A 14,297-nucleotide genomic window follows, 5' to 3' on the forward strand; every position below is an offset into this window, starting at 1 on the left:
TATTGATGGACACAACACTCCCGGATGCCTGGTGAAACTCCTGGTGTATGGAAGCCATCGGTTGGGTGCGGTTTCTCTGGCCAGCACTCGACAGTCCGACAATCACCGTTCACCTTCCGCTTCGTAATCACATAGGCCACTGTCGATTTTGGGTAATTCAGTTCGCTTGCTATGTCCCTTAAGAATCGACCATTTCTGTGGTACCCGACAATTACCCCTTTCTCGAAATCGGACAACTCTGCACTTCGTGGCGTCTTGCATGCGACTAATGCCAATGCTGTTTCCTATTTAAAGGCGGAAGGCGTGACGTATATCACGACCGCAGATATCTTCATTTACATGGGTGTCCAAATACTTATTGGCAGACAGTGTATGATGGTGTCCGCGACGCATGCACGATACAGCACATCGCAGGGCATATAGCACAGAGGGAGGATCTAATAGTGCAATCACATCACTGTTGCCGGGTAGAATACTGAAATACTGCTGCACAGCGGTGCTCAGACATGCCCTAATGCACTCCTGGGCTCATTTGCATATGCACTGAAACAGCTTTTTTGGAAAATAATGCCACCATTCTTAAAACTGAATATAGGTCAGTGATCATCACATTGGTCTCTATAAGGTACTGGGGTGGGCTATTTGATGACTTTCTTGCTCACGGCGTCCCTGTAACTGTGATGTATATATTATAGAGCCAGTGCTGCTAAAAAATTGCAGCTCACCCAAATTTTATTATTTTTTTAATTTGATTTCTACCGACTTTCTATATATTTGACATCATTTTTGATGACTCTGAGAACAACGACCTAGACATTTAAAGGGGTTGTCAAGAGAGTGTAATAAATGGAAAGGTTCCAAAAAAAACCTAACCAATACTCACCTGTCAGGTCCAGTTCCATTGCTTGTGTGGTCCTTGTCGATCTTTTGATCCACATTCATGTGATCTCTTCAGCCAATCTCAATCCTAAATTGTGATTCTAGTGACATGACTGTCGAGACCAGGTACTGTATACAGAGTCCACGTGTGTATGGGGCAATATTACTGCAGGAAAAGTAAACCTAGACCAATGGGGACCACCAGAGCATCGATGCAGGTGACCATTGGTTGCCTTTTTTCCTGCAGGGTATCTTCATTTGTTCTATTCTGGGACTATCCTGTATATAGTATCATTTCCTTCTAAGTTAAAGGGATTCTACCATTAAAAAACTTTTTTTTCTAGGTAAAATGTCGGAACAGCCTTTAGACAGGCTATTCGTCTCCTACCTTTGGAAGTGCTCTCCGCCGTGCCGTTCGTTCGAAATACCGGTTTGTACCGGTTTGCTAATTAGTTCTCTCGCAGCGATGGGGGCGTCCCCCAGCGCAGGAGATGCGATGAGGGCGCCCCCATTGCTGCTCGAAAACTGACTCCAGCGCCGCCTCTATCTTCTTCTGCATCCTCCCCTTCCTTCTTCGGCTTGACGTCGGATGCCTGCGCAGTACGCTCTGTTCGCCGAACAGAGCGTACTGCGCAGGCGTCCGACGTCAAGCTGAAGAAGGAAGGGGAGGATGCAGAAGAAGATAGAGGCGGCGCTGGAGTCGGTTTTCGAGCAGCAATGGGGACGCCCCCATCGCTGCGAGAGAACTAATTAGCATACCGGTACAAACCGGTATTTTGAACGAACGGCGCGGCGGAGAGCACTTCCAAAGGTAGGAGACAAATAGCCTTTCTAAAGGCTATTCCGACGTGTTACCTAGAAAAAAAAGTTTTTTAATGATAGAATCCCTTTAAGGCATAAAGAACTACCATGTATAGCAGGGGTAGGGAACGTACGGCTCTCCAGCTGTTGCAAAACTACAACTCCCAGCATGCATACTGGCTCTGCTGTTCTGGGAACTCCCATGGAAGTGAATGGAGCATGCTGGGAGTTGTAGTTTCACAGCAGCTGGAGAGCCGAAGGTTCCCTACCCCTGATGTATAGGATTACATAAAAATCACCATATTGGATTTGGTCCAGATTAGGAATTCCACTAGGCCTCATGCCTACGTTTTAGTAGCCAAAGGAAGGGAATGCTTAGCTGGAGGAAGAGCACAGAATCAAAGACATTCAGGTCTGGATACCTCAAGCTCTATTACCATAGTCTAGTTTTTCTCTTCTTTTCTATCTTTGTCTTATTGACAATGAGCGTACTGTACACGTGGTTATCTATGTTGGCAGCTTACAAAGGGATCATAGCTACGGCATGGAAGCCCGTCGACCTTGAGCGTCTCCTCCAATGCCATCGTGCTACACGTGCTGAAAGACGTCTGTGGATAGATGTCTTGGCAATAAGACGAATATTTTGTCTTTCCATTGCAAGAGTCATTTGGGGTCATGATACTTGACATCCCAGTAATGTTAGTTTTGACCGGTGCAGTATTTTACGTTACATGGACATTTATGGTAAATGTCAGAAGAGAAATCCTTGTGATTTACTAAAGCTGTCAGCGCCGGCAGTATCACAAATAAATTCACAAATTCTTATGTCAAGGGAAATCCTGAGGTGACAGTAGTGCCAAAGGGCAAGGAGGTGTGAAGCAACATTTCTCATCTCCGCTTCTGCCATCTTACTGGAAAAATAGAGCCTGACAGTGGGAAACTGCGCTGGAGATAAGGACCTTGGAGAACTGACAATGATGTAGAACAGAGGGGTAAGTCGGAAATTAGCAGAAAAGGAACCTCGTGTTAATACCAAGTGATATTATAGGATTTCTGCATTCCCTGGTCATTCACGGCTCATTCATAAGAGTTCTGATTTACGGAGCGCAGCCTTGCTTGCGTTGGCGCTTGTTTCGTAAAAGTTGGACTTACAATGTCATTTGAGTTATTGCTCGATGACTTGTTATTCCATAAAGTTTTCAACAAGGAGCTCACATTGGTTTTGTGAATCAAAGTAACCTTCCAGCGACTGCTATGAGCTACAATGTCATCCGTAGGGTATCCCTTTGGTTTATTATTGTTTGGTTTTGCGCCGGGACCCTATCACATTTGGTATATGCTCGTTTCAGGACGAAGGAAAAAAAATATTTTTTTTAATTGCACTTTTCAACTGATAATGAACAAACATTTAACAAACAAACTTGACTCTGTATTCTAAAGCTTGATGTTGAGGAAGGCAGCTGGGGAGGCCAGAACAGGCAACCCTCTGCCTCCCCCGCTGGCGTGCCAACTCTCGGTCACATAACTGACTCCACTAGACTCAATGGACCTGCAGCTCAAGTAGAGTGAGTTGGAGTAGCTACAGGAGAGACATGGGAATGAGAGCCCCGGCCTCCCCTGCTGCCCTCCACAAATTATAAATGGAGCTCCAGAGTGCACTGGAAAGCCTTATTATTCCACAGATGACTCCCTTTCCACTCATTGCATAGTTCATAGAAGATAATGTTTGCGATATAGAGGCTGCTGCTATTATTACTATATACATAGTAATAATAACTTTATATAGTGCCAACATATTCTGCAGCACTTTACAAATCAGAGAAAACATGAACGGACAATATGAGACACTACAATGTGACATATTAAACAGTAGGAGTGAAGACCCTGCTTGCAAGAGCTTACAGTCTATGAGATTGCACCACCCGGTGCTCACAGTTTATTGCAGCATCCCTGTCCACCTGGACGCACATGCTCAGTTGCTCATAGCCATGTCTCTGCCTGAAGATCCTCTGTGCACTGCAGATCAGCCAGCTGAAATAGCCTTCTACCTGCTTGCTCTGGAAAGAACATAGTGTCAGCAGTAACAGGGAAATAAGAAAGAACTATATTGTCAGCTGCCAGAAGGGGAAGGAGACTGATTCTGTCCAAAGCTCACCACCAGTAGCCCCGAGGAGGATACTTGGAGGCAGAAACAATAACTGCCTTTAAGGAGTGTATAACTATAGCTTTAACAGCCTTTTAGGAGTCTTGGTATGAAAAGGATTTATGCGATAACCACTTGCAGCATGGTTGAGAACTGTTGTATGTATGTATGAATGTAAAGTTTCAGCAAACCTCAACTTGTAATGCGTACATGTAGCGATTAATTCCTGTATATTACCATCTCGCATTGACTTCTCACCATAACCCAGATATTTGCTGAGCAGCGGATAGTAGTTACAACTTATGAGAACAGATCTCCGGGAAGCCTAAAAGATATGCACTTGGGATAACATAAAGCCTTGCAGGGATTCATGGTTGCCCAAAATAGTACAAAATCTGCTGAGATAAGATGAAGTGTTACCAAAGTCCTCAAAGAGAGTCTATCAGCTGTGACTGACAAAGTTCACAAATTAGCTGCGAAGATCCATTGACATGTCATCGTGTTTACTTAGGATTTTCTATTCTATGTATAGGATGTCATTAAGGGCAGCGATGACAGCTCTCTGCCTGCCAGAAGACGTTCCAGGACATGGGCACCATGACACTAGCGATTAAAGAAGCAATTTTGTAAATAGAAGGCCTTGACTCTTTCGGCCAGGAAATTTATTAGTGTAGCCGAATTTTCATTAATCTTTCCACGTGACATATGAGAAGTTTTGAATGGTGGGAGTCGAGGTGAAGAGACCACTGCTTGCTGATGCGATAGGACAGACGGACTCATCTGAATTCTCTTTGGCTCTGCTCAGAGCAGTGTAGAGGCTCAATATAATGTATATGGGGTATTTATAAAGACCGGAGTTTTGTACTCCAGTCATAATAATCCCTATACCAAAGCAGGATCTGCCTAATGTATGATATGGTGCACACTACTAGAGATGAGCGAGTAGTACTCGATCGAGTAGGTATTCAATTGAATATTACGGTATTCAAAATACTCGTACTCGATCGAGTACCACTCGCTATTCGAATGGAAAAGTTCGATGCAGAACCAGCATTGATTGGCTGAATGCTATACAGTTGGCCAATCAACGCTGGTTCTTCTCCTACCTTTAGAAGTCTTCTCCGTGCAGCTTCCCCGCGGCGTCTTCCGGCTCTTCATTCACTCTGCCAGGCATCGGGCCTGGGCAGAGCCGACTGCGGATATCCGCTTGTAGTGTGGGCATGCGCAGTCCGCTCTGCCCAGGCCCGATGCCTGGCAGAGTGAATTCAGAGCCGGAAGATGCCGCGGGGAAGCTGCACGGAGAAGACTGCACGGAGGATCCAGCCCGACCCTCACTCGTGGTCTTGGTAAGTATAATTTGATCGAATGTTGCCTACCCCTGAAACGAGCATTTTCTCCCCACAGACTATAATAGGGTTCGATATTCGATTCGAGTAGTTGAATATTGAGGGGCTACTCGAAACGAATATCGAACCTCGAACATTTTACTGTTCGCTCATCTCTATTAATGAATAACTCCAAAGACACTGGGAATAAAAAAATAAATATTGGTAATGAATACGAGACATATACTGTTAATAAATAAATAAAAATATGATGCTAATAAATAAATTGGTTAAAGATGAAAAAAAAATCTACTAATAATAAATAACACAAATATACCAGTTGCGCTCGGTGTCCAGTTTGTGTATTTTGTCAGGTTTCTGTCTTCAGCCCCAGGGAAACTGGACAGGGGACGGAAACCCGGTGGTCAGCTTTATAACCCATTCACTTGAATGGGTTTGTAAAGGTGACCGCCTATGTCCGCCTGTTGCCTGTCCGGGATAGAGACCGTTATTTTTAGCCAGACACACAGTTGGACATGCAGGACTTTGTGTCCAGCTTAAAAAAAAACGGTTTCCCCGCAGACAGGCCGCAGGCGAACATGGGCGGTCACCTTTACAAACCCATTCAAATGAATGGGTTTTAAAGCTGACCACCGGGTTTCTGTCCCCTGTCCAGTTTCCCCGGGGCTGAAGATGGAAACCCAGCGGAATGCACAAACCGGACACCGAGCGCAAGTGTGAACAAATTATAAGGGTCTGTTCACATGGTGGAAAATGAAGAGGAAATTGTCTTCATTTTCCGATGACGGCATTTTCACGCTGGCTAGCGCGATGGGATGCCAATGCAGTGCAAATTCCTCGTGTGAGCTGACCCTTTGGCTGGAGACTTTGATGTAGGGAGAAAAGTCCTTCAAGGAGGATAAAACCAGCAAAAACCTGGCAGACCCCATTATAGTCTACGAGTGGTGTGGGTAACTGCTTTTTAGGCGGACAGGGTCTCCATATTTTGGGTCCCCATCCGAACGCTAGTATGAACCTAGTGTAAAGTTATGTCCACATTTCAGCAGGAATATCCTGCATACATGGCTTTAAAATGATGGTCTCCATATGTACCCATTATTTTAGCAATTCTCCAGTCCCCTGTTCTGGTCATCCGATGGACCAGAACAAAGGACAGATGATTCTAATGTATACTAAAAATGTACTGATAACGAATAAAAATTTATAAATGAATGGAGATTAATAAAAACAATTACCGGTATGTACGGGTAATAAATTACAAAAAACAAAACGTGTTACAAAAAAGTGGGGGGTTTTGCATTGAAAGAGCAGGAAATCTTTGATGAAGAGTCATATGTTTTGTGGTTACTCTTGATAATCCTCATAGAAATATGCCAAAACCCCCAAAATATGCGCGTTTCATTCCTTATCTGGTATTGTCATCAGCACGCATTTCTCAGGATTCTTCAGCTTCATCTTGGCGTTCTCTGTATAAAATAACACCGCACATGCCGCCACATTAATCCACCTCGACCGCCCTGACCTTTATTGATTACCATTCCTTGCTGGGGTGTGACCTGATGCCGTCGGTTCAGTCCTATCAATGAGATTTCAAAGAATTTAGTGTTCGATCCCCTTGTGACACCTCACAACCCAGTATAATAGGTGCTGTATATAGTTATGGAAAGCTTTGACATACTGGACAGTGGGGTCTGTTTTTGGGCAAAGGCCCCCACCTAGACATACTTATTTCTTATATATTCAATAGAATGTGCAGGCAGCATGTTATTAAGCAGATTGGTATATACCTTAGTTATGTTATAGAAAAGTTTCTGTATCAGTTGTCAATTCTACATGTACATGATTGATCCTATTCAGCGTATGAGTGTGTTTTCAGCTATAGGTCACTAAGTAGGACCGCCCACTGGACTCTTAAGTCTAGACATTTACAAAAGCTGAATCTTTTTCCACAAAGCCATGTATCAATCTGCTCAGCTCCTCCTACTCTATAATAAAATGCCTACATTCTCATTGCGATACGCTTTCTATAAGAACACTGCCAGACTATTATCATACTGATTAGAGATGAGCGAACACTGTTCGGATCAGCCGTTCCGAACAGCATGCTCCCATAGAAATGAATGGAAGCAGCTGGCACGTACACTTTGCCGGCGGCCGGTCGCTTAACCCCCCGCGTGCCGGCTACGTCCATTCATTTCTATGGGAGCGTGCTGTTCGGAGCGGCTGATCCGAACAGTGTTCACTCATCTCTAATAGTGATACATTGCTATCTTTATTTTGTTTTAATATTTTGTGATTATTAAAGAATAAAATAAAGAATTAAATTTTTTTTAAAAAATAATAAAAATGACATTTCTGTAGTAAAATATATGGGATTATTCATGGCCTCAGTTGGTGGTCTAGGTGTTGCACCCTATAGAAACTGATGTATTTGCAAAATCACCTCCCCTAATATTTCGGCTCCATTCGTTCCAATAGGACTGGCAGGGATAGCAGAGGTGTGCTTTTTCGTTGCAGCCCACTACATGGGGCCTTAGCCTACAGAGGACTTTTCACCACCTCCCTCAACTCCAGTTCTTAGCATCTCTGAATAGGCACCGCTCCATTGATTCCTGCATAGTTGGAATTTTCAACAAGGTTCACACCAATGTTCGGGTTTCCATCCTTCGGGTCTGCTTGCGGTGTCAATGCTGCGACCAGTGATTTGCTGAGCAGTCATGTAGCGAGGGAAAAGGAAGCCGAGACCAGCGGGGGAATGGGAAACTTCAAAATGGGATGTAGGGTTTGGTGAGATGAGTATTGCTAAATTAAAAATAACAAAATATATACTTACCTTTTATACTTACCTAGAGATGAGTCTTTATGGCGTCATCTTTATTGCTCCCGGTGCTTGTTGTTTAGTGAAGACGGGGATGTATACTTAAGATCTGGTGCATGCGTACTGGAGGCAAGGTGTACTCCTCCTACTTCACTGAAGAACTGCGCAGGCTTTGGGAGTAAAGCCGCAGGGTAAGTGTAAAAAATTTTTTATTCCATCCCCCCTATCAGTATGTCTTTGGAGTGTGTGAGGAAACCGACACAAACATGGGAAGAATATACAACTCCTTGCAGATATTGTCCTTGGTTGGATTCAAACCCAGGACTCCAGCGCTGCAAGGCTGCAGTGCTAACCACTGAACCACCGCGCCGCTGAAAGTTTTTATTTCTAACATGGCCATGGTGTTGTAACAGGGCTTTTTGGGATACTAGACCCCTCCATCATGAAGACCCTGTGGGTGGTTTAGTGTCCCAAATGGTCCTGCCAGGTTCCCTTCAAGTTGCCATTGAATAAATCTTCCCACAAGCTCTCTTATGTAAGAATGTTAATTACAGACTGAACATTAAGTTTTCTATAATTACTTTAATTATCGTGCCATGTTGACAAATATCTCAGCAGTAAGCGCCAATGTACTTACAACAGAAAGCCTCTGTGATCAGATTGTCCGTCAAGTCGGATCCAAATTGCAATCATTGTTCTTGCCGATGGTTAGATCTCGTTAGCTTGATTGCTCCAGAAAATAAGCTGCGATGGTGGAGAATGAAACGCAAACACTCCTGGATTCTTGTGTGAAAAGCGTACTCATAGGATGTCTCTATTTTAGCCGTAGCCACAAGAATGTGAGAGTTGAAGCTGATTCAAGAACGTAATTGCCTACCCAATTTAGAGTTATTGAGTTTCCCCTGCCGACTTGTATGTTATAGTTTATAAATTTCACATGTGTTAAAACTAATGTTATTTTTACCCTGCATATAACGTCCGGTCACTAATGGAAGGGCATGTTCACACTGTGACTTTCTACATTGATTTTCTATGCAAGAAAACTGATTTAAAGAGGAAGAGTCACCAGTTTTCCCCTATAATGAAAAGCACATAGAAGTATATTAAAGGGATTATCTGGGAATTATCTTGTCCTAAGAGTAGAGCAGAGATGGTCACGTGATCCAGAGATGGTCACGTGATCCAGAGATGGTCACGTGATCCAGAGATGGTCTCGTCATCCAGAGATGGTCTCGTCATCCAGAGATGGTCTCGTCATCCAGAGATGGTCTCGTCATCCAGAGATGGTCGCGTGATCCAGAGATGGTCACGTGATCCAGAGATGGTGTGCTTTGTGTGGCCCTGGCCTAAAGTGGATCAGTGAAGGACCATTATTTGGGGAGAAAGATAGGGAAAAAATTCCCAAAAATGCCAGCATGTGCACACTCTCGGGAAGTAGAACACGAAACGCTCGTGGTACAATGTAGAACGATATAGGTACAGATACCAATAAAGTTCTATGTTGTACCATGAGCATTTCGTGTTCTACTTTCCCAAGATAGAGTGCGCATGCTGTCATTTTTAAGAATTATTTCCCTATCCTTCTTCCTCATTTCACACGACTCCATATTATTCTGGTAGACGCTAGCCAGTGAATGCTGCCCAACTCCCACACTCGGACCTTTAAGTGATTTCTCTACAAGAAGCCTGCAACTAGGGTTGAGCGATCGGGATCGGAAAAGATCGGATCCCGATCGAGTAAATTTCGCGATTGTCTTCCGATCCTGCCTAAAAAAGATCGGGAACGGAATTCCAATCCCGGTGGCTCAACTTACCTGCACAGAAGTGCTGCTGCTGCCGCTCCCCGTTTTTCTCACTCTTCTTATTTCTCCTTCACATGCTTTCAGAGCGCCCTTCCCACCCCTGCCTCCCTAGAATAGTGTTAGAGATGCTGGGAGAAGGCGGGGCTTGTGGTTTAGGAGCGTGTGGGCGGGTACTGGGAGGGGAGACGTGAGTGATGCACTCACGTCTCCCCGCCCACACTCTCCTAAGTGTTCAGTTTACTAATCCCCACTGCTCCTGTTCCAAGACCTGCCCATGTACCCTACTGGTCTCCCGTTCCAGACAGGAAAATGCCACTCAGCCAATCACTATCTGAGGTGTCACCTCTGCTGCCAGTGATTGGCTGTGCAGTTATTTCCTGTATACCAGGAACTAGAGAATGGTGGAGAACATGGGCTGTATCGGGAGTGGTGGGGATCAATTGCATGAGTACTGCTCCTTTTTCTTTTTTTAACTCATTTAGAGCTCTTTAAAGAAAATTTTATTTACTGTTCAACCCCTGTAGTCCTAGCGAATAGCCCGCTCCTTTTTTACGACAGTGTGTTAATGAAATATCTGTGGGTTGTAAATCTGCCTCTTATCTATTGAGTTGGTTTCCAGTTCTATCATTAGAATCCCATTTTTTAAGAGTAACACATAGGAATAGTCTTATCATTGGGAAAAGTCATTTTTAACTAATCACATACTTGGAAGGGTTTTTAGAAATGCTATTTCACACCTACCTTTTGTATGTAAACCGGCTCAGTGGTTTTTGAATGAGTCTGTTTTTATTCATATGCTAATGAGCTTCCAGCCAGCACAGGAAGTTCCCAGCAGCCTCCTCTCTACTATTCTCTCCGATCTCTGTGTGCAAACAGGAAGCAGGAAGTCATCAGCAGCACAGGCTACATAGGAAAGAATAGGCAGAGGGTGCACGAAGAGACTTCCGGGGTGCACCGAGAGGCTAATTAGCATATGAATAAAAACGGGCTCATTCAAAAACCACTGAGGCAATTTACATACAAAAGGTAGGTGTGGAATAATAGCCTTTCTAAAGGCTATGCAAGGATGTGCTTAGTTAAAGGGGCTCTATCAGCAAAATCATGCTGATAGAGCCCCACATATGCGTGAATAGCCTTTAAAAAGGCTATTCAGGCACTGTAAATGTTATATTAAACTTCCCCCCCCCCCCCCCCAGTTTTAAAATAATACCCTTAAAAAGAATGTGATCTACTTACCCATCATGCACGCTGGGTGGGCATTCAGGGAGTGTCTTCTTCTTCATCCACGCCTCTTCTTCCTCCGATGATCTCGGGTCCCATCCTCCTCCGGCGATCGCGAACTGACATTGATAAAAAAAAAAAAAATGCCCTGGGCGCATGCGCAGTAGCCGTAGTAGAAGCCGCATGCTACTGCGCATGCGCCCAGGGCATTTTTTTTTTTATCAATGTCAGTTCGCGAGCACCGGAGGAGGATGGGACCCGAGGACATAGGAGGAAGAAGAGGCGTGGATGAAGAAGACGGCGCACCCTGAATGCCCGCCCACCATGCACGATGGGTAAGTAGATCACATTCTTTTTCAGGGTATTATTTTAAAACTGGGGGGTAGTTTAATATAACTTTAGCGGTGCCTGAATAGCCTTTTTAAAGGCTATTCACGCATATGTGGGGCTCTATCAGCATGATTTTGCTGATAGAGCCCCTTTAAAAATGACTTTTCCCAGTGATAGAGCCCCTTTAAGAAAGGCTATTCTCCTACTTTTAGAAGTCTGCTCCCTGCCACTGTTCAGTAGATATCCCGATGGCATTGGAAGAACGCATCATAGAAGAAACGGCGGAGAGGCGTGCCAGAAGAAGGTGGCGGAGAGATTTTTCGCAGCACAGGCAACGCCCCCAAGTACTATTTCAGCACAAGGGACCGCCCCCAGTGCTGCAAGAAAACTCATTTGCATACCGAAGAAGACTGGGATATCTACAGAACGGCGGTGTGGAGAAGACTAATAAAGGTAGGAGAAAAATAGCCTTTCTTAAGGCTATTCCTACATGTTAGTCTTAAAAAATGGGATTCTAATGATAGAATCCCTTTAAGCCAAAATGTAATTCATAAGATAAAAATTTTTCCAGGATTTACAGACTTATATTTTTTACTTAAAAGATCACGTTCCTCAGGCAAGGACTGTCCAACCTTCTCCCCATTTATTTTTTTTTAAAGCCCCACCACACGTGCGGATACAACCTAGTTGGTTTATGGTTTTCTCATTGCCCCTTAATTTTATGGGTTTAATTGAAAACTCTGCGCCGGCCTGTGAATGGCCGCCAGACAAGTGATTTGCCGCTTCCAGCGGTGGGTCAAGTAATCATGTAATTTGATGTGCTCCTTTTGAGGTGGGAGCTTGCATGGATTCTAGATGGTGGCTTCCTCTTTGTGTTGCCTTACATATGCCTTACAACATCCTAAAGATTTCATCCTTTGTCTTGCAGTGTGGGAACTTTGCTGTTCTGGTGGATCTTCATGTTTTGCCTCAAGGCACCAGTAAAGACTCCAGCTGGTTTTCTGACCATGAGAAGGAGGTACAACAAAACCATTCCTACTTCAAAAGGCCGTAGCTGCAGGGAAGAAATTGGACTGGCCTGATCTGCTCAGATCTTATTTTCATTGTTATGTTGAGACTACTGTGAATTATAACTAACCTTTAACAGCTCCTCGGGGACTATTAGACATGTGTTCTGTTTCCCTTCGTTTAATGACTTTTCTAGTTTACTTTTTTTATTCTGCCCTTTCTCGTAAATGCGTTATTTTTCTCTCTGTGTTGTACTTGGCGCTTTGTTAAGTTCACGTCGAAATGACTTTCTTATAGATGGTCATTTCAGTCCATTTTTTTTTCCAATATTTCTGTGGATTTTTTGGAACTTTTTTAAATTTTAATTAAGATATTCAAAAAAAAAAAAAAAAATGATTAAGATTTTGTTCACATTTACGTCACATAGTGTCTGCCTAAAATTCCGGAACGAAAAAGTCCTGCACTTTTTCGTCTGGCGCGTTCAGTTAAAAACAAGAGACACCTGTTGGGCCGCTTTATAGTCAATAGGGTCCATTGGGCTTTGCATATGTCTGCTATTTTAGCGGTCTGTTTGACTCTTGCTCTGGTCCTCCGAATGGACCAGAACAACGTACACCCTGGCGCAGGTGTGAGCTTAGCATTATGGGTACCTGCAAAATAGTGACCAGGTTTGGTCATATGTTATGTCATTTGGATGGGGAAATGAAAATTAGGAGATACTATGTTCCTATAGAGGCCGGTGCGTTTGTAATGTTAAAATTTATTTAATTAGTGATATTGCAGGATTCCTTAGGGCTCATTCCCATGATGTAACGCGGCGCTCATTCTGACACGTAAATACGTGTCAGAGTCAGCGCTTCAAAACAGAATCCCATTGACTTCAAGTGAAGTTAAAGAGGACCTTTCACCACTTTTGGGCACATGCAGTGTTATATACTGCCAGAAAGCCGACAGTGCGCTGATTTCAGCGCACTATCGGCTTTCTCGATCTGTGCCCGGTGTAAAGAGCCTACGGTGCCGGTACTGTAGTGCTCTATGGTCAGAAGGGCGTTTCTGACCATTAGCCAGAGACGTCCTTCTGCCTCGCGGCGCCAATCGCGCTGTGCTGTGGAGCGGGGAGGAACTCCCCCCTCCCGCTCCTGATAATGCTCGTCTATGGACGAGCTGTGTGAGCAGAGGGAGGGGGCGTTCCTCCCCGCTCCACAGCACAGCACGATTGGCGCCGCGAGGCAGAAGGACGTTCCTGGCTAATGGTCAGAAACGCCCTTCTGACCATAGAGCACTACAGTACCGGCACCGTAGGCTCTTTACACCGGGCACAGATCGAGAAAGCCGATAGTGCGCTGAAATCAGCGCACTGTCGGCTTTCTGGCAGTATATAACACTGCATGTGCCCAAAAGTGGTGAAAGGTCCTCTTTAAGTGAAGGTGACACATTGAAATCAATGGGTTAAAAAGCCTTCCATTGATTTGAATGTGTATCGCGTGTAAGATGGAACCCATTGAAGTCAATGGGATTCTGTTTTGAAGCGCTGACTCTGACACGTGTTTATGTGTCAGAATGAGCGCCATGTGACATCGTGGGAAGGAGCCCTTAAAGTTCTAGTAACTTGACAGTGAAAAATGTTTAACGATAGTTTTATTTTTTTAATCTTATTTTTTTCCCCTTTTTTTGACAGACCTTTCAATAGATATCTACAGATGCAAACAGGCTGTGAATTTTTATTTTTATTTTTTTTTTACAATTGTTTTCATTATGATTGTCTGAATAGAGCCTTAAAGAGGTTGTCCAGGCTAATTTTTTTTCCCACCTCCCCTGGTCTAATTAAACTAATTATTGTAGCCTGGACAATCCCTTTAAAGCAGGCCATTCACCACCTCCACCAACTCCAGCTCTCTCTGATCTTCAATTGTTGCTGCTCCCTTGATTCTGGTGCACTTGGAATTTTT

At 44.1% G+C, this 14,297-nt stretch overlaps 1 protein-coding gene across 1 annotated transcript in view; it reads left to right on the forward strand.

Moving 5' to 3' along the window:
* Positions 1–14,297, forward strand: part of SLX4IP (SLX4 interacting protein) — a 104,902-nt gene that overhangs the window by 21,926 nt on the left and 68,679 nt on the right. The window contains exon 2 of the mRNA XM_075267369.1: positions 12,269–12,358. Coding sequence (XP_075123470.1) covers positions 12,269–12,358 — 90 coding nt within the window. The remainder of the gene's footprint in view (positions 1–12,268; positions 12,359–14,297) is intronic.

Source organism: Leptodactylus fuscus, chromosome 3 (genome assembly GCF_031893055.1).
Source record: "Leptodactylus fuscus isolate aLepFus1 chromosome 3, aLepFus1.hap2, whole genome shotgun sequence".
NCBI lineage: Eukaryota > Metazoa > Chordata > Amphibia > Anura > Leptodactylidae > Leptodactylus > Leptodactylus fuscus.